Raw genomic sequence first — 19,854 nt, 5'->3', positions numbered from 1 at the left:
TTCTCTTGCCCATAATCTTTCCCAGCATCAGGGCCCTTTCCAGTGACTCGGCTCTTTGCATCAGGTGGCCAAAGTATTGGAGCTTCAGCATCAGTCCTTCCAGTGAATATTCAGGCTTAATTTCCTTTAGGATTGACTGGTTTGATCTCCTTGCAGTCCAAGGGGCTCTCAAGAATCTTCTCCAGCACCACAGTTTGAAAGCATCAGTTTTTTGGCTCTCAGCCTTCTTTATGGTCCAGCTCTCACATCCGTACACGACTACTGGAAAAACCATAGCTTTTACTATACAGACCTTTGTTAGCTTGCTTGTCCTTGAGATTTTTTGAGTACTGTGAATTTCCATACATGGAAGCAAGTAAAAACAGTGTCTGGAAATTAGATGTTCTTGGAAGTTCAAACCATGAAAAATCGTTAGTTTATTATGTGAAAAAAGTAAAGACTATATATAGCTTGTCCCAAACTGTTGATTCAGCAAAAACAATTGTTCAGGTTTTTCTGTAACATCTAAATGGAAAACCGGAACGAACTTTATCGCCAACCCAATACCCGAAAGTGTATATTTCTAGTTTTTTCTCAAAAGCATATTCAAACATGAAACCCTTTAAGGAGACTCTGCTTTGGGAAAAAATAGCCTTATTTTGACCTGCCGGGTGGGAGCTCATACAATCTTTCCTCCAGCCCTCTCAAAGCAAGGCCCTGGTGCAACTGCCACAACAAGAAATCCACACAGACCATTTCCTGTCGAAGTAAATGCCTCATTGATTTGTGTATTAGCTCAGTGGTCAGCAAGTGACAATGCTGCATGCATCACAGGCGGACAGGTGTTTAATAGATCTGCTCACACGCCTCTCTCCAGCCGTTGAGTAGTAGCTTCCCTTGGATGCGATGCTTCATCTTTTTTTTTCCCCTCCAAACCACTGAATGCAGAGGCTACTGGATGGGAGACTCAAGCCCGACCACTTCTGACTCCACCCAGAGTGGGTGCAGCCACGTTCAGCTGTGACTTCACGGTGTCAAGCGTTACCGGGACTCCTCCCTGTCCGTGTTCAGAGCTGCCAGCCAGCCCCTGCTTGCTTGCACGTGTGTGCATCTCTTAAGTCGCCTTTCCCCACCCCCTGTTCACACTGGGTGTTTTTTAGGATCCAAATGCAGTCACTTACCTATTACGGACCAAAAGTAATAGTTAAGTCTTCATCTGATCGGCTGTGTCTGTCACAGGAGCCTATGGAGATGGGAGGTGTCTGGACTGTTATCCATCACGTTATTGCGCCAGCTCGATATTAGCAGCTGACTCACGTAGCCTTTACATAAACTGGGGTTGCACATCGGAAATCCCTTCCAGAAACAGCCTCGAGGAGGACTTGAACACGTGGCTGTATGTCACACAAACGTACCAGTGCGCATTTGTTCAGCAGAAGACATCGAGTTCCCCTGGCGTCTACTCTGGTGAGGGCTGGCAGCCAGCCTCCTCCCAGACCCCGTGCCCTGCCCTTTCAGAGCCCCAGTATCTTCCTTCAGGTAACAGAAATCTGATCTTTTGGGATAAGGGGGTGGAACGACCTTAGCTTGGGGGTTAAGTTATGATTGGCTTAAACAGTTTTACTTCCTGTAGCCTGTGATGGGTCTGAGGCATTGGGGGGAGGGAATGTGTCCCAGGTCTGGCCGATGAAATGTCTGGGGAAATATGTGTCATTAGAGAGGCTCCTCTTCCCTAATAGAAAGGCAAAGCCCCAGGAAACAGCCCGTCTTCTTCCTTCCTGCCCCAAAACTGGCGTGATTGCTGGGACTATGTCTTCATTTCATGACTGTGAAGAAAAGGCGAAGGGGATTGCAGAGTCAGTGGTCAGGAGGCCCTGTGGAGCCGTGAACCCACAGCGCTCACTGGACTTCTTGTGTAAACCCTTGTCCTGGGGTGCGAGGACCTTGCAGGGGCCTGTTCCTGACCTGCTGTCGCCAAGGAGACTAAGTCATTCCCTTGGGGAGCAAGAGACAGGGAATGGGATCAAAGGAGGTGTTACTCTCTGGGTGTCTAAATTGTTATCTCTAGCGGGAGGTGGGACGAATTGGGAGATTGGGGTTGACAAGCATACACTCTCGATATACTGATACTATGTACAAAATAGATAAGTAATGAGAACCTACTATATGTGTTATTCTTTTAGCGATTTCAAGGTCCATCTGTATGGAGCCCACGGAATATTATTAAACCACAGATTTTGTATGTATGGATTTTTTAAATTTTATAGATGCTTTTAATATGAAAAATGCTATGATATAATAATCAAAAATGTAGCACATTTATGTACATACTATAGCCCGAACTTTTAGAAAAAGTGGAAAGTAAACATGTCAAAACAGTGTCGTTTGCTTCTGGGAAGGAGGATTTTGGCCCGTTTTTATTGTGTTTGTGTTTTTGTTTTTTTTTTTTTACTTTGTGTGCTGTTATCACATATATATTTTTACTTTTAGACTGTTTCTTTATTGCAGTAAAAAGGCACAAAATTTACCGTCTCTACCGTTTTTATGTGTGCGGTTCATTGTGTAGCCACGCATCCATCACTGCTGTCCTTCCCCCAGGCTCTTTTCATCTTGCCAAACTGAAGCTGTCCTCCTGTTGAACAGTAACCCCCGACTCGGACTCCCCACAGCCCGCCCCTGACACCCGCCATCCCCTTTCCGTCTCTGTGAACTTGCCTGTTCCAGACAACGTCATTCGTGTAAGTGAATCGTGCAGTGCTTGTCCTTTTATGTCTGGCTTATTTCACTTCACAGAGTGTCCTCAGTATCCATCCACGTCATAACGCATGTCAGAATTCCCTTCCTCTCTAAGGCTGAATAATGGTCCATTGTGTCCATACATACATACACATACACACATCACATTTTACTAATCCATTCATCCCCTCAGTGGAGAATTGAGTTTCTTCCACATTTTAGGCATTGTGAATAATGCCGCTGTGAACATGGGTGTTCAAATAAACACGTATTTTATAAGCATGTTTTGTTTTTCCTTTTTTAATAGCAGATGAAGGAAAGCTTATGAGAGCCAAATCATGTATTGAATTTGTGCTTGAATTTTTCACTTGGTATCAGATCTTTTGAATATTTTAGCCAGCCGTAACTTTTCCCTATCAGGAGGAAAAGTGATGGCTGGGAGCTTTCTCCTCATTTAAAAACCGAAGAATAGTGAAGTGGTTAACCATTTTCAAGCATTCTACCTACGACCTCCTTCCGTCGTAGTTGAAGAGTAAGTCCTTTGACTTCTCACCACCTGAAAATGCTCCCCTAATGCATGCTAGCCCCCCGCCCCCCCCAGACTGTCCCTGGAGAGTCACTCGCTGTCCCCACACCCCTGGGTGTTGCTCTGGCTGTTCACCAGGTGCAGTGGGGTCATCAGTTCCCCAGCAGACTACACAGAAGACGAGAAAACAGCAAGTCCAGGTCACTAGGAGGTCCTGGGTTCCATCCACAGTGGAGCCATTCCTCAGGGTGTGTCTTAGGCTTCCCTTGTAGCTCAGCAGTAAAGAATCGGCCTGCAATGCAGGAGACCCCGCTTCATTTCCTGGCTCTGGACCCCTGGAGAAGGGATACCCCCTCCATATTCTTGGACTTCCCCAGTGGCTCAGCTGGTAAAAAATCTGCCTCCAATGCAGGAGACCTGGGTTCGATCCCTGGGTTGGGAAGATCCCCTGGAGAAGGGAATGGCTACCCACTCCAGTATTCCGGCCTGGAGAACTCCATGGACTGCATAGTCCAGGGTGGGTCCCAAAGAGTCGGACACGACTGAGCAACTTTCACTTTCACTTTCAGGTCACTAGATCAAATGCTCCCACATGGCAGCCACCCACCCTGTTAAGCACCAGGGGGTCAGGGAAGGACAGGCCCAGAGGGTACCAGATGCTGTCTGGGGACCCTCTCATTTCAGGCGGTGTTAGAATTCACTCACTTGGTCGGAGTTGCAGAATTTGAGTCCAGAGAGGACTTCCTGGCGGCTATTGATTAGAGTTCCAGGCTTCAGTCACTGGTCCTCAGGCACCTAAGATCCTGCAAGCTTCGTGGAGCAACCAAAACAAACAAAAAAAGACTTTGAGTCCAGAGACCCTAGAACTGATTTCGTCCAACTACTTGAGGCATTCAGGCAGTAGAAAGGGCTTTTTCAGCGCTCGTCCTGGTTAATGGCCATCCTCCGTGAGCTCTGATCATCAGGCTGACCCAAGTCACCCCCGGCCCTGACCTCTACGCACAACCCTCCCCTCAGCCCCACACCTCTGCTCCAAGAAGCTCTGCAGTCATGTCAGAGGTGCCCTGCCCCTTCCCAAGCTCCATCTCTGCACCCTGGACCCTTCAACCTCCCCTCAAAAGCCAGCGCCAGCATTCCAGCAGGAGGAAACCCCTCCACTCTGATCAGCGTGCTGTTTAGGTTAAGTGCAGCCGCAGGCTCGGGGTTGTGTATCTGTAGAATGCTCCCCTTCCTCCCTCCCTCCTGTTCTCCGTCCCATCCCCCCCCACCACATCGACAGAGACAATCTCTGTTATGTGAGCGTGAAGAGGAACAGGGAGTACACATTAGTGATGGTTACCTTAGGTGAGGCAAGGGAAAGCCCAAGAATTGGAAACAAACTTATCTACTGAACTCTGAGCAAGTGGGAAGATAAGAGGCAACACACATCTAGGGCACCGGGAAGTGGGGTGAGAAGCCAGTGCTTCCAGGCTCTTCCCGCTGGATATGGGTTACATCAGCCACTCGGAGCTGAGTGGGAGCCTGCTTCCAGAAGCTTGGCCTGTCTCTTATATTCACTGCAAAGGAAATAGAGTTCTTATTTATGGGAGAACGAACCCAGCCCTCCCTTTCGCACTCCGGCCGCTCGCTGCCCGAGCAGGGCTCTGACCCCATCGCCCACCGCTCCGACTCTGCACCAGCTCTCCATCCTCGGTCCCTTCCTCTCTGCCTCTGTCTCCCTGGCTTCTTCCCCTGCTTTCCTCTCCTCGTTTGCCATCTTCCCTTTTCCTGTCCCCATATGTTGTCCCCTCACCCTCCCCTGCTTCACTCGTTTCCCCACTTCTCAGCATAATGTATACACTTCACACTTGTTCTATTTATCGGCTGTGGCTTTGTGTGTTATTAATAGAGCAGTAGATGAGTTATGGCTTGGAGCTTTTCTTCTCACTAGAAAAATTCCAGCCCAAGTTATTTTTTCAGTCAATGGGCTTTAATTGATTTTTCTCCCCTGGATCAATGGTCTACAAGAAAGCTCCCCACCGCCCTGGGAGATACAGGCCTGGGAAGGGGACCCAGAAGCTCTGAGCTCTGCAGGAGCTGAACTCTGGCCCCCTTGCCCCCACCTCCTGCTGCCCCCACTGCCCACCCTTGGCACCAACGGGTCTTCTCCCTCCCCACCCAGCCCCTAGACCAGCAGCAGCGGGTCTTTGGGGAGACTTTCTCCTCCCTCCAGCCTCGGTGCTGGAAGGGAGGATGGACTGGGAGCCTCCTTTCTTGCTTCCCAGACTCCCTGGGGGCTGGGCTTCTGAGTGATAACTGATGCTCAAGTTTGGAAGGCGGAAGAGTCAACTTCGGTGTATGCAATGTGTGAATGACACGCTGAGTTTAAAGTAGGAGGGGGCAGTGCAGTTAGGTGGTTAGTTGGCTTGTTCTTTCGTTCATTCTACCCCCTCCATGACGCTGAGGGCCGTTTTGCTCTGGGAGTTGGAAAGACAGGTTCCGGATGGAGATCATGTCCAGTCTGCTTCCCATATTAAGCACTCCCTCCCCTGTGTCCCTCCAGCACCACCCTCCCGCCCCTCCCCCGCTCAGTGGAAGCCTTCCAGGAGTTGGTTTCCTGGCACCCAGATCACAGAGACACCAGCAAGTCTGGGTCCTTGTCTCCGTTTCCTTGGTGCTGGAGGCAGCAGTCACCCTGCTTCCCGACCCCTGGGTCACCTCCCTGCTGGGTCACCTCCCCGATGCACACCCTTGAACAGGGCCGGTGGTGGCCTCCCAATTCCCCACGGTCCTGGTCTGGGCCCTTGTTGGTGGGTCCCCCAGTCGTGGATTTCTGGTCCATTGCTTTCGGTCCATCAAGTGATTTTGTAAACTAATTCCCTGTATCAAGCCCTGTCAGTTTAAAATGCCACCACTGCAGAGAACCTGCTAAGGAATAACTATTTCCCTGAACAAAATCCATGTGCTGAAATCCGGTCTCCAGTGTGCTGGGAAAGCCTGAGGGCAGGAGGAGAAGGGGACGACGGAGGACAAGATGGTTGGAGGGCATCATGGAGTTTCAGCAGGCTCTAAGAGATGGTGAAGGACAGGGAAGCCTGGCGTGCTGCAGTCCATGGGGTCAAAAAGACTCAGACGTGACTGAGGGACTGAACAACAACACACTGGTGTTAAGACTTCGGGGAGGTGATTAGGCGAGGAGGGTGGAGCCCTCCCGAATGGGATTAGTGACCTAATGGGCCCCAGGGAGCCCCTCTGCCCCTTCCTCACCTTCTGCCCTGCGAAGACAGAGAGGAAACAGGCATCTATCTGCAGCTTGGAAGAGAGCTCTCAGAACCCGACCACGCCAGCACCCTGATCTCTGGCTTCCAGAACTGTGGGAAATGAGTATCTGTTGTTTATAAGCCACCGGCCTACGGGACTGTCAAAGTGGCCAGGACTGATGGAAACACTAACTGTCCACGTGGGGCAGCCCTCGCCTCCCCAGTACTCCTCTCCCCTCCCCCAGGGTCACAGGGTGCAGTTCAGTGCCGCCTTGGGTACCGGCTGTTTCTCTCTCCTCCTTCCATTGTTAGCAGGCGGTGAGTTTCCCAGGCTTTGCACTGGGCCCTCCGCATCGGGGAACGGGGAGAACTAACTAACCAGTTGGTCACTTAACCGCTTTAAACTCAGCCGATCAGTTACGTGCTGCACATGATGGTGGATGGTTGAAGCTGGCCGGACCCCTCCCTTGAGCCTAGTTGCTGGTTGGTTTTATGAGGCTGTGATCCCACTTGCACCCAAGCCCTTGGAGGAATTCTAGCAGGACCTGAGTCACAGGTGTGGCTCTGTCCTCAGGGCAGGTTTTAGGTCGACCTCAGGGACAAACAAACTCCTCCTTTGCCTTAAATGAGGCTGGAATCTGTATCAGCCCCAAAGCTGTCAAACAAACAGGAGCTATTTCTGGAACGGAACAACTGCCTTGAGATGCAGGTGAGGGATGCTCTCCCAGATTTGCAGGAGAGCCAAGTGGGGCCAACGGGGAGGGAGGCGACTTCCTGGAGCTACTTCACCAGGCAGCCCTTCCACTGGGAACCTGCACAGTTTTGAGCTTTGAAACTGCCTTACAGCCTGTGATCCAGGCACAGGAGTTAACTGGGACAGAGGGTGGGAGGGCCGGGGGAAAAGAGGCCGAGGGGGCCAAGCTGCCAGTCTGAGTGGGCTCGGGCCTGCCTGACTTCTGGTGGGGGAGGGGAGGGCTGCACCAGCTGTGCTTTTCTTTTAGTTGAACAAAAAAGCATAAATATTAACATGGGCTTTGGGGATCTTAGTTCCCCAACCACGGATCAAACTAGGCTCTTGGCAGTGAAAGCGCTGAGTCCTAACCACTGAAACTCCAGGGAAGTTGTTCAGTCACTAAATTATGTCCAGCTCTTTGTGACCCACATGAACCCCAGGCTCCTTCACTATCTTCCAGTGTTTGCTCAATTCATGTCCATCGAGCGGGTGATGCCATCCAATCATCTCCTCCTCTGCCGCCCCCTCCTCCTGCCTTCAATCTTGCCCAGCATCAGTGTCTTTTCCAGTGAGTCGGCTCTTCACATCAGGTGGCCAAAATATTGGAGCTTCAACTTCAGCATCCGTCCTTCCAATGAATATTTAGGGTCGATTTCCTTTAGGATTGACAGGTATGATCTTCTTGTAGTACAAACTTTATTAATAGATACCTAAATATAGTATGTTTTTTTAAATGAAATGTGTATGGTGTTTTATTCCTAAAGCACACTCATCAAAAGCTACACATTAAGAGCAAATCCCCATACAAATGGAGATAGTCCTCTGAACTCCACATTGTATCACCCATCAGAAACTGAAGCTTTTTACCTTAGATTGGGACTTGAACCCACATGGCTGGGACTTGAACCTAGCCAAAACCCAGCTTGGGATCTAACCCACATGACTTAGACTCAAACCCAGCCAAAACCCACAGTACCTGGTTTCAGGACCTAATGAGGCCCAGGTTCTTGAGGTCTCATTGCAGAAAGAATTCAATAAGAAACAAAGTGATAGGTCAGAAGTGGACTCATCTAGAGAGAAACAGACTCCACAGACAAGAGTGTGGGCCAACGCAGAGGGCAGGTCTGGTGGCCTCAGTATCTGGTGTGGTTAGCTTTTATGGGCTGGGTGATTTCACAGGCTAATGAGTGGGAGGATTGTTCCAACTATTTTGGGGAAGGGGTGGAGATTTCCAGGAACTGGGCTACCACCCACTTTTTGGTCTTTTGATGGTGCCTTGGAACTGTCATGGTGCCTCTGGGTGTCTCATTTAGCTTGCTGATTGAGGATTAAGGTCTAGTGAAGTTGACTTGCTTTTTCCATGATCCAGCGGATGTTGGCAATTTGATCTCTGGTTCCTCTGCCTTTTCTAAAACCAGCATGAACATCAGGAAGTTCATGGTTCATGTATTGCTGAAGCCTGGCTTGGAGAATTTTGAGCATTACTTTACTAGCATGTGAGATGAGGGCAATTGTGCAGTAGTTAAGAGATGGGAATACCAGACCACCTGACCTGCCTCTTGAGAAATCTGTATGCAGGTCAGGAAGCAACAGTTAGAAGTGGACATGGAACAACAGACTGGTTCCAAATAGGAAAAGGAGTACGTCAAGGCTGTATATTGTCACCCTGCTTATTTAACTTCTTTGCAGAGTACATCATGAGAAACGCTGGACTGGAAGAAACACAAGCTGGAATCAAGATTGCCGGGAGAAACATCAATAACCTCAGATATGCAGATGACACCACCCTTATGGCAGAAAGTGAAGAGGAACTAAAAAGCCTCTTGATGAAAGTGAAAGAGGAGAATAAAAAAGTTGGCTTAAAGCTCAACATTCAGAAAATGAAGATCATGGCATCCGGTCCCATCACTTCATGGGAAATAGATGGGGAAACAGTGGAAACAGTGTCAGACTTTATTTTTTGGGGCTCCAAAATCACTGCAGATGGTGATTGCAGCCATGAAATTAAAAGACACTTACTCCTTGGAAGAAAAGTTATGACCAACCTAGATAGCATATTCAAAAGCAGAGACATTACTTTGCCGACTAAGGTCTGTTTAGTCAAGACTATGGTTTTTCCCGTGGTCATGTATGAATATGAGAGTTGGACTGTGAGGAAGGCTGAGTGCCAAAGAATTGATGCTTTTGAACTGTGGTGTTGGAGAAGACTCTTGAGAATCCCTTGGACTGCAAGGAGATCCAACCAGTCCATTCTGAAAGAGATCAGCCCTGGGATTTCTTTGGAAGGAATGATGCTAAAGCTGAAACTCCAGTACTTTGGCCACCTCATGTGAAGAGTTGACTCATTGGAAAAGACTTTGATGTTGGGAGGGATTGGGGGCAGGAGGAGAAGGGGACGACAGAGGATGAGATGGCTGGATGTCATCACGGACTCGATGGACATGAGTCTGAGTGAACTCCGGGAGTTGGTGATAGACAGGGAGGCCTGGCGTGCTGCGACTCATGGGGTCGCAAAGAGTCGGACACGACTGAGCGACTGAACTGAACTGAACTGAAGTTGACTTGTCTGTCATCTCGCACCCATTTGATTATAACTGGTTTATGTTGTATCCTTGGGCTATATCATTCTCTCAAAAGTTGTGCCCTGCCCCCTTCCTTCCTGTTTCAAAACCACCAATCTTTTAGTCCTTCTCTTGTACATTATTCTTTTTTTTTTTTTTTTTACTGCTCTGCATGGCTTGGATGGCATCACCGATTCAAAGAACATGAGTGTGAGCAAGCTCCGGGAGATGGTAAAGGGCAGGGAAGCCTGGCATGCTGCAGTCCACGGGGTAACAGAGTCGGGCACGACTGAGCGACTGAACGACTATGGCTTGTGGGATCCTAGTTCCCCAAGCAGGATTGAACTTGGGCCTCAGCAATGAGAGCTCGGAGTCTTAACCCACTGGACCACGAGGGAAGTCCCTTGGATAATTTTGTATTGATACACCCACTCAGCCTCCAGCTCCTCAGACAGTTTTGAAGTGAGTATTAAGTTGTATATTATCTCACATTTGTTGTTGATCGGGCACTCAGTCATGTCCGATTCTGTGACCCCCACGGACTGTGTTATGCCAGATTGCCCTGTCTGTCACCATCTCCCAGAGCTTGCTCAAACTCATGTCCATCGAGTCGATGATGCCAGCCAACCATCTCACCTCTGTCATCCCCTTCTCCTGTGTTGAATCTTTCCCAGCATCAGGGTCTTTTCTAATGAGTCAGCTCTGCGCATCAGGTGGCCAAAGTATTGGAGCTTCAGCCTTAGCATCAGTCCTTCAATGAATATTGATTTCCTTTAGGATTGACTGGTTGGATCTCCTTGTAGTCCAAGGGACTCTCAAGAGTCTTCTCCAATACCACAGTTCAAAAGCATCAATTCTTCGGCACTCAGCCTTCTTTATGGTCCCAACTCTCACACCCGTACATGACTACTGGAAAAACCATAGCTTTGTTGGCAAAGTAATGTCTCTGTTTTTTAATACACTGTCTAGGTTTTTTATTGTATTAAAATGTTTCTGCTTTTTAAGACACTGTCATAGCTTTTCTTCCAAGGAGCAAGTGTCTTTTAATTTCATGGCTGTGGTCACCATCTGCAGTGACTTTGGAGCCCAAGAAAATAGTTTCTCACTGTCTCCATTGTTTCCCCACCTCTTTGCCATGAACTGATGGGACCAGATGCCATGATCTTCATTTTTTGAATGTTGAGTTTTAAGCCAGGTTTTCACTCTCCTCTTTCACCTTCATCAAGAGACTCTTTAGTTCCTCTTCGCTTTCTGCCATAAGGGTGGTGTCATCTGCATATCTGAGGTTACTGATATTTCTCCTGGCAATCTTGATTCCAGCTTGTCCGATTCTTGGCGACCCCATGGACTGTAGCCCACTAGGCTCCTCTGTCCGTGGGATTTCCAGGCAAGAATACTGGAGTGGGTTGCCATTTCCTCCTCAGGGGGTCTTCCTGACTCAGGGATCGAACCTGCGTCTCCTGGCATTTCCCATGATGTACTCTGCATATAAATGATTATCTCATACAATCATTTCTAAAAAATTACTCCCACTCCTCTGTAGAGACTAGATTGTTGAGGGGTTCAAATGGTAGTGAAACGGGAAGGGGGCAGGGCGCAATTTTTGAAAGAATAACATAGCCCAAGAACACAACATAAACCAGTTGCAATCAAATGGGTCCAGGATGGCAGACAAGTCACCTTCGACTAGGCCTTGATCCACAATCAGCAAGCTAAATGACACACCCAGAAGTGCCATGACAGTTCCAAGGCACCATCAAAAGACCAAAAAGTGGGTGGTGGCCCAGTTCCTGGAAATTTCCAGCCCTTCCCCAAAACAGTTAGAAAAATCTTCCCACTCATTACCCTGTGAAATTACCCGCCCATAAAAACGAACCAGGCCACATTTCACATGTACTAGCCCTCTGCAATGGCCCACAGTGTGTCTATGGAGTGTGTTCTCTCTGAATACATCCATGTCTTACCTATCACTTCTGTCTCTTTCTGAATTCTTTCTAGGATGAGGTATCAAGCACCTGAGATTCATTAGCTCCTGAAACCAGGACTGGGATCTCAGTTGGTAGACTGTGGGTTTTGGCTGGGTTCGAGTTCCAGCACATTGGTTCAAGTCCCAGTCTAAGGTAATCAGTTTCAGAAGCAGGGAATGGAGGGGCACGCTACTGCAGTAGTCCACGGAGGGAAGATGAGCTGCCCCGCTGCGGGAGTGGAAATGGTGAAGAGTAGTCAAACTGGGGACTTCCTAGGTGGCTCAGTACTGAGGAATCCGCCTGCCAGTGTAGGAGATGCAGGAGAGAAATCCCACGGACAGAGGAGCCTAGTGGGCTGCAGTCCATGGGGTCGCCAAGAATCGGACAGGACTGAGTGAGCACCATGAGTCAAATCAGTGTATTTCAGACATAGGACTCACAGGACTGCTGACAAACTGGATACGGAAGGTGAAGGAAAGTGAGGCCTACCAGATTTTTGGTACTAGCAGCTGGGCTTTTGGGGCGCCTTTCCGCAAGGCGGGGGAGGCCAGGGGGAGGTGCTGGGCGTGCAGCCGAGGGTGCAGCTCTCCCTCGTCCATTCTTCTGTGTCCAGCTTCTCTGCCTGGACTTCACTTTGTCTTTTGCAGGACGTTCTCAGCAGATGTCTCTCATGGGCTGCTGCTTTGAGGACTGAACGTTCTGGGTGTCCACTGTTGTCCCCTTGTAGCATGGAGGACCTTGTCTGTGCCTCCCAACAGATTCCAGCTCGCCTCTGCGTCCTGCTGGGCTTTGACCACAGACAAGCTGGACTTCTCCAGAGTCCGCCCCATCCAGCTCAGAACTGCTGTGCTTCTGTGGCTGAGTCCTAAATGCAACCCAAGCTAGAAACTAAAGAAGAACAGAGCAGCCCTTGCTTCGTCACTCCTTACTGAGTAGCCGTGTGACCTTGGACAAGGGACAGACCCTCTCTGAGCCCAGTGGGAAAATAGTCCTGACTTTCAGGGCAGTTGTAAGAATGAAGTGAAGTTCCTTATGTAAAGCACCTTAGCTTGGAGCCAGGGGGCAGAGGGGGTGAGCCCTAGCCCACAGTCAGATACTAGGCTTCTATTTATCTCTGCTGGTAACTCCATGTGACCTTGGGTAAGTCTCCTCTGAGTTGAAATGGACTTATTCTGTGATATCTAGGAAAAATATCCAAAAAAGAAAAGTCCCAGTGTGACCCATTTTGCTAGTTCCTACATGGCCTTCTGTCACTTTGCGATAGCATCCAGGGGCTCAGAATGCAGGGCGTGGAGACTGCAGACCAAGGAGCAGTCCTCAGCAGGACCGGGCCCGGCTCTTAGACAGGGGGCCTCTGTGGTGGGTGGGCCCAGCTGTCCATGGAGGCCATCCTCGTGGAAGACAGACACCAGCCCGGAGGCTGCTCACTGACTTACCCAGGAATTCACGAGCCCAGAGGCCAGGGGTCACCTCTCTGTCACCAAGTCGGCCAGAGCACAGGAAATGCCCAAAATGGTAGTTGATCCAAACAGACGTGAGTGACAGTGGGCGGGCGGGCAGCTGCGCCAAAGCCAGAGCTAGCCCAGGGCCAGCAGGTGTGTGAGCAGGTGCTGAGCTGTGGCCAGGTGCTGCCGTCTGCTCGGGCAAGCTGTGGCAGCTGGATCTGGCTGGAGCACATAGGTGAGTGCTTGGGAATCGGAAGTGGATGGTAGAACAGAGCTAGGGTGCAGGAAGCTGGGTCGGGGGTTGAAGTGGGGAGGGAAGCATGGAGCAGAGCAAAATGGGGGTGGAGGGGCTTTGGGGCCATGGGGACATTGTCTCCATGGCACCTGGGCTGGCTGCCCAGCCCACCTGGTGGCATCAACCTCGGGAGAGCCGTTCCCCAGGAGCACAAAACGTGCTTACTCTAAAAAGGCTTCAGGGGGCTGCTGGCTGGGTGCCAGGTATCTTGCAGTCATCCCAAGGGCTGGGCACCATTTCCTCCACTGCATGCAGGAGGGAACGGAAAGCCAGAGAAGAGGGGTTTGCCTGATGTCAAGTAGCTAGTAAGTGGCAGAGCCAGAAATCCAACCAACGGCATGGTTGGATATTGAGGGGCTTTTTCTCCCCAGTTTTCAGTATTATTAATAAAAATAACATTAGAAAGAAAGAAAGTGAAGTTGCTCAGTCGTGTCCAACTCTTTGCAACCCCATGGACTGTAGCCTACCAGGCTCCTCTGTCGATGGAATTTTCCAGGCAAGAGTACTGGAGTGGGTTGCCTTTTCCTTCTCCAAGGGATCTTCCTGACCCAGGGATCAAACCTGGGTCTTCAGCATTGCAGGCAGATGCTTAACATTGGTAAGGAATAAATTACATTTTTTTCTTTTGGATTATTCTCAGGAGAGCAATTACAGGGTCAAAGAATTAGAGCGTTTTCATAGAGCATGATATATGAAATTTTACCCGCAAAGAGATGCATCAATTTACAAGCCCAACAGCAATGGACCAGTTTTACCTGAAAATGATCCCAGAGCCCCTCCCCACTCAAACACTGCTGAATCCCAGAAGCTGTGACCTGTCCTGACCACAACCCTCCCTTCTCCCAGGAGTAAGCCCAGTGCAGAGTTCTGTGATACAGCCCATTGAGGTTTTAACTGGGATGGCATTGAACTCATATATCACGAGGGGAGAGCGGACCTCTTTATAATGTTGTTTTCCAATCTATGGACATGGTATAGCTCACCACTTACTGAAGCCTTTTTATCTAACTGAGTCTTATGATTTCCTCCAAAGAGAAAGAAAGCCTGCGTGCAGCAGTGAAGACCCAGCACAACCATAAGTAAATAAACAAAATTTTTTAAAATTAAAAGGTTAGGGGTATACAAATCCATTTTCAATTATGTTAGAAAGAAATGATGGAGGAAAAACTCATTAAGTGGGTGCCCTTAGGCTTGTGGGTTGACGTAGCTGTAGCTGATTCATCAGACTGTTGAGTGCTCTCTACTTTTGTGGATGTTTGAAACTGCTCATAATAAAAATTTTAAAATATACCTGAACCATTCAATGGTATTTATCAACGAAGGCCTGTCGTTCGTTATTGAGCACCCGCCATAGGCCACGCACTGTGTGAGTGTTTCTAGGATCCAGGAGGTCATACTAGGCTCACACCAGGTCTGAGGAGACAGCACCTGTTACAGGTGAGAGAGACCCAAAGGGCCATGATCGCCTTGGGAGGACAGAGCAGGGGAACAAGCGTGGGCATGTCAGGGTCTAACAGAAACAGGTCCTCGTCTTTCAGCAGCAGGCAGTCATTGGATTCTATCTGCTGCTGCTGCTAAGTCACTTCAGTTGTGTCCGACTCTGTGCGACCCCACAGACGGCAGCCCACTAGGCTCCTCTGTCCCTGGGATTCTCCAGGCAAGAATACTGGAGTGGGTTGCCATTTCCTTCTCCAATGCCGCATGCGTGCTAAGTCGCTTCAGTCGTGTCCGACTCTTTGCGACCCCAAGGACAGCAGCCCACCAGGCTCCTCTGTCCACGGGATTCTCTAGGCAAGAATACTGGAGTGGGTTGCCATTGGATTCTATCTAAAAGTGAAAAATCAATCATTGTCGGTACAAGCCTATCACACAGAAAGAGGTGAGAGTCAGAAAAAACAGCTAGCTCATGTCTGCCTCTAAGGGGAGGACCTGGGGTGGGATGGGGTCAGGAAACTGCCATTTTTCCATTATAAGCCTTGTAGTTCTGTTTGTCCTTAAGAAATGTGTACCTGTTACTAACTTCATTGAAAATAAAACTTAAAAGGAGAAACAAAACAGAGGATCAAAGAGTTGAAATCAGTTTCCCAAGGTCACACAGGATGCAGAGCTGAGCCAGAGTTCAGACTTGAGATGGTGGTGAGCCCCACGGCCCCCCGGCGCTGCTGCTGAGGATAGGTAGAAGGCCATGTGGTCAGGGCGACCCGACTCATGCTGAAGACTGGTTCTTTTCACTATCAGATGGTGCTGAAGTTTGAGCCTAACAGAGAATGTTAATAAGTCCCTAATGAACCTCTTTTCACGTGTCTGACCTTGCAGGGAGGGCAGCGGAAGTTCAACGTCCACCAAGCAGCCCCAGTTCATGCTGGCAAATCAGCAGCGTTCTCCCAAAGCAGGCTGCGCTGTTTTGCAAGCACACCGATGGGCTGATCTCCCAGGGCGGCCACAGATGTGTCCGTTAGAGGGCTGGGTTTGAACTCAAGGCTCCGCATCTCGGGTTCCTCAGGGCAGTGGTGGGGGTCAGAGCTGAGCCTCTGGAGTCCGGGGAAGTAAGGCCTGTTCTTGGTCACATGACGGGGGGTGGGGCTGTGGACCCCGGAGGCGGCGGCGAGCGCCAAATTCCCCCCGGGGCCTTGATCTGGGAGTTGGCCGGCTGCGCGGAGCTGGGGAGGATGGGGTGGGGAGGGCAGCTGCAGCAGAGGAGAGACGGGGGCTGGAGAAGGCGGAGGAGGAGTGGCGGGGGAGGACTGCCTAGGCCCGGGGCGCAGGCTGGGCCAAAGCCCGGGGCAAGGGGGCGGAGCGGCAGAAGGCCAGGATGGCTGGGGCGGAGGGGCGGGAGGGGAAGAGGAGGGGTGAGGCCGGGAGGCCGCAGGGCTCGGGTCCCAGCGAGGATTTGTGTCCTTATTCCCCAAAAAAAGCCACTGATGAGTCTGGAAAGCTTGCTCCGTCGCCAACTGAGGAAGATAAGGCGGGAGCTGCAGCTCCAGGGTGCGGGCGTCTGAAACCTGGGGCCGCAGGGAGGGGGCGGAGCTAATTGCTGCATCGCCCCGCCCACAGTCCCGCCCGGCCTGAGAGGCGCAACGCGAGACCCCGCCTCCTCCGCTGGTTGGCTCGGGGTGTAGGCACGTGACCCGGAGCGGCCAATCCCCGTGCTGGCCGCGCCCCCGGACCCGGGCGGTTCGCGAGTTCTGCCGCGAGGAGAGGTGCGGACAGATCGGCCGGCAGGGGGCGGCAAAGGGGCGGCTCGGGACTTCGGGGAACTCGCTAGTGTGGCCGGTCGCGGGTTGACCGTCAGCCATTCTCCGGACGTCCACTTGGCCAGATGACCCATTTCTGTGAACTTACTCTGACTCGTGTGTTGGCCGAGGCGGCCCGGCGTCCACGGACAGTGGTCGTCTCTCGTGTGGTCTATCAGGGTGTCCCTTGTGCAACCCTGCTCTGCTGGGCCCGAGTTCCAAGGCGCTGAGGGTGGGAGTGTAGGGTTCTATGGGGGCCTTTGGAATTACAAGTCCTCTGTCCTCTCCCTTAACACTCACCCTGCCCCTTTGTGAGGTCCGGGACTTCTGAGTCTCAGCGTCGTGCTCGCCGCCTCCTCTAGGAAGCCTTCCCTGAAGCCCCATGGCTAGACTCCCTGGGGCTCCCCAGGTCTCTGCGCTTTCCTCTTCTTCTGGAAGCATCCTTATTTGGGGAGGTTTCTTCCGGCTCAGCTGGTAAAGAATCCGCCTGCAATGCGGGGAGACCTGGGTCCGATCCCTGGGTTGGGAAGATCCCCTGGAAAAAGGAAAGGCTACTCACTCCAGTATTCTGGCCTGGAGAATTCCATGGACTGAACAATTGGAAAGAGTCGGACTTGACTGAGCGACTGTCACATTTTCATTTACAGAGGGAAGGGGTCCTTCCCCAGCCAGGGCCTCAGGCTCCTTGTAGGGGAGGGGGGTCCTTGAAGGCGAAGTAAAGGGCTAAAGTTTTGCTGTTCAGTTGCTCAGTCGTGTCCAACTCTTTGCAACCCCATGAACTGCAGACGCCAGGCCTCCCTGCCCATCACCAACTGCCAGAGTCTACCCAAACCCATGTCCATTGAGTCAGTGATGCCATCCAACCATTTCATCGTGTGTCCCCTTCTCCTCCCGCCTTCAATCTTTCCCAGCATCAGGGTCTTCTCAAATGAGTCAGCTCTTCGCATCAGGTGGCCAAAGTATTGGAGTTTCAGCTTCAGCATCAGTCTTTCAAATGAACACCCAGGACTGATCTCCTTTAGGTTGGATCTCCTTGTAGTCCAAGGGGCTCTCAAGAGTCTTAAGGGCTGAAGTTGGCCCACTGGCAACTAACTGGGAGGAGATGCAGACAGGGAAGCCCCTTCCAGGGGAGTGGTGCCTTGTGAGGGCTGGGAAAACGGCTGTGTCCTCTGACCCCTCTGAACCCCCATCTGGACCAATGACTGGTTACGCAGGGGGACCAGTGACTGGCCTCAACCTGTCAGGTGGCCCCAGGGTAAGGAAGATGTTCCTTAGAAAGCATCCAAGGGAGGATTCTCTGTACTCAGTATTCATCCTGTGAAAACGGCAGGCAGCGTTTGAGAATCAAAACTAAGGAAAGCGCAAGGCAAAGCTTGGCTTGTTCTGCTGCAGAGGCCACTTACCTCAGTGGGAGCAACGCCTTTGCCAAAACACAACACAAAAATTGATCGTTACTGAGTTGTCTCACTGTGGCCCGTCTCCAGGCAAAAGGGTAGCTCTGAAGTCGCCAAGGTGGCCCTAGTGTAAAGAACCACCTGCAGATGCAGGAGACGTAAGAGACGAGGTTCCAACCCTGGGTCGGGAAGATCCCCTGGAGGAGGGCGTGGCAACCACGCCAGTACTCTTGCCTGGAGAATCCCATGGACAGAGGAGCCTGGTGGGCTGCAGTCCATGGGGTCGCAGAGTCTGACACGACTGAGATGGACTCAGTACACACGCAAAGGCACCAGAACATGTGCAGTGAACAATTTATCTCCGCTTAATCACCCTCTGTAGTGCTTTTGTGTTTTATTCCTATCTTTTCTTGACTACATCAACTACTGATTTAAGCTGTTTTCACTCATGTGGGATCTTAGTTCCCTGATCAGGACTTAAACCTCGGGCCCTCTGCAGTGACAGCCTCCATTTCTAACCCCTGGACTGCCAGGGAATTCCTATTTTCAATTAAAAAAAAATTATTTCTACTGGATTTATTTTACTTGAAGTAGTTCTAGTGTTTGTTTTTGTTTTCTTCAAAATCATTTTACACTTTTATCTTTATTTCTGTCCTTCTATTTCTATTGGGATTTTGTTGGTAGTGGTGTTTTTTAACCTCTAGCGTGAGTTAGATGCTTAGTTCATTAATTTCTATTCATCTTTATTAATAGAAATATTTAAACATATGTATACCTATGGCTGATTCATGTTGCTGTATGGCAGAAACCAACACAATATTGTAAAGCAATTATTTTCCCATTAAAAATAAGTTTAAAATATAAAAAGGAGTATTTAAAGCTATGAGTTTCCCTCTGAGTACTCATTTAGCTGTAGGTTCTTAGGTTCTCCTAGGCAGTGTTTCAATTATAATTGTTTTCTAGATATTCCTAAATTTTGACCTGATTTTCTTTTGTAAGAACAATTTGAGGGTTTTAAATTTTATAGGTAGTAACACCTTTTTGTTTTGTAGTTTGGTTATAATTTCTACTTCTATTTACATTGTGATTGGAGAATGTTGTCTGTTTTATATTTACTTTTTGGACTGTATTGGTTTTTTCAAAACTGTGGTCTAACACGTGGTCAGTCTTTGTGAATGTTCAGATGTCCATTTGCAAAGCAGCAGCCTGGTTTTAAAGCACAGGTTTATATAAATTAAATCTTTCTCAGTAATCACACTGTTGTCTTCTTCAGCCTTAATTTTTTGTCCTGCATCTGTGTGAGATGAATTAAAATTTCCCGCTACTGGTGTGCATTTTACTTTCTCCTTGTATTTCTTTTATTGTGTGAACGCGGACTCTGTGTCGCTTGATGCCGGATTATTCATGAATGCAGTTTTGTGCCTATTAGATATGTGGTATCTTCACTGGGACTCGCGCTCTTTCGCATTATAAGATGCGCCTCTTGACCCATTCAACGTTTTGCTTGAACTTGACCCCTGCTTTCTGTTTGTTTGCATTTGCTTGTTATGCCTTGCACCTTCCTTTCATTTGCATTCTTTCTGAGTCTTCCGGTTTGGGAGTCACTTTTACCTCCAGCTTAGAGTTGAATGTGAACTATCTTGACAGCCATGTCCCTTTCCAGATGAGTTTATATATATTGATGTGATGCATCTTAGAGTCAATGAAGTCATCTTATTTTATGTTTTCTATTTTTGTAGTTTATAA

General features: G+C 49.7%; 1 protein-coding gene across 1 annotated transcript; it reads right to left on the bottom strand.

The window, feature by feature from the left end:
- On the bottom strand, nt 15,839-16,777 carry LOC108638482 (WAS/WASL-interacting protein family member 3-like). The gene has a single exon (XM_018065934.1). It carries the CDS (start codon nt 16,775-16,777, stop codon nt 15,839-15,841), a length of 939 nt encoding a protein of 312 aa, XP_017921423.1.

This window comes from Capra hircus, chromosome 21, assembly GCF_001704415.2.
Source record: "Capra hircus breed San Clemente chromosome 21, ASM170441v1, whole genome shotgun sequence".
Lineage (NCBI taxonomy): Eukaryota > Metazoa > Chordata > Mammalia > Artiodactyla > Bovidae > Capra > Capra hircus.
Note: the sequence above shows the minus strand (reverse complement) of the source record. Positions and strands in the feature narration are given on the sequence as shown.

Excerpts from the sequence above, each read along its gene's own strand:
- LOC108638482 (XM_018065934.1), bottom strand. The coding sequence starts at position 16,777 with ATGGCTGACGGTCAACCCGCGACCGGCCACACTAGCGAGTTCCCCGAA.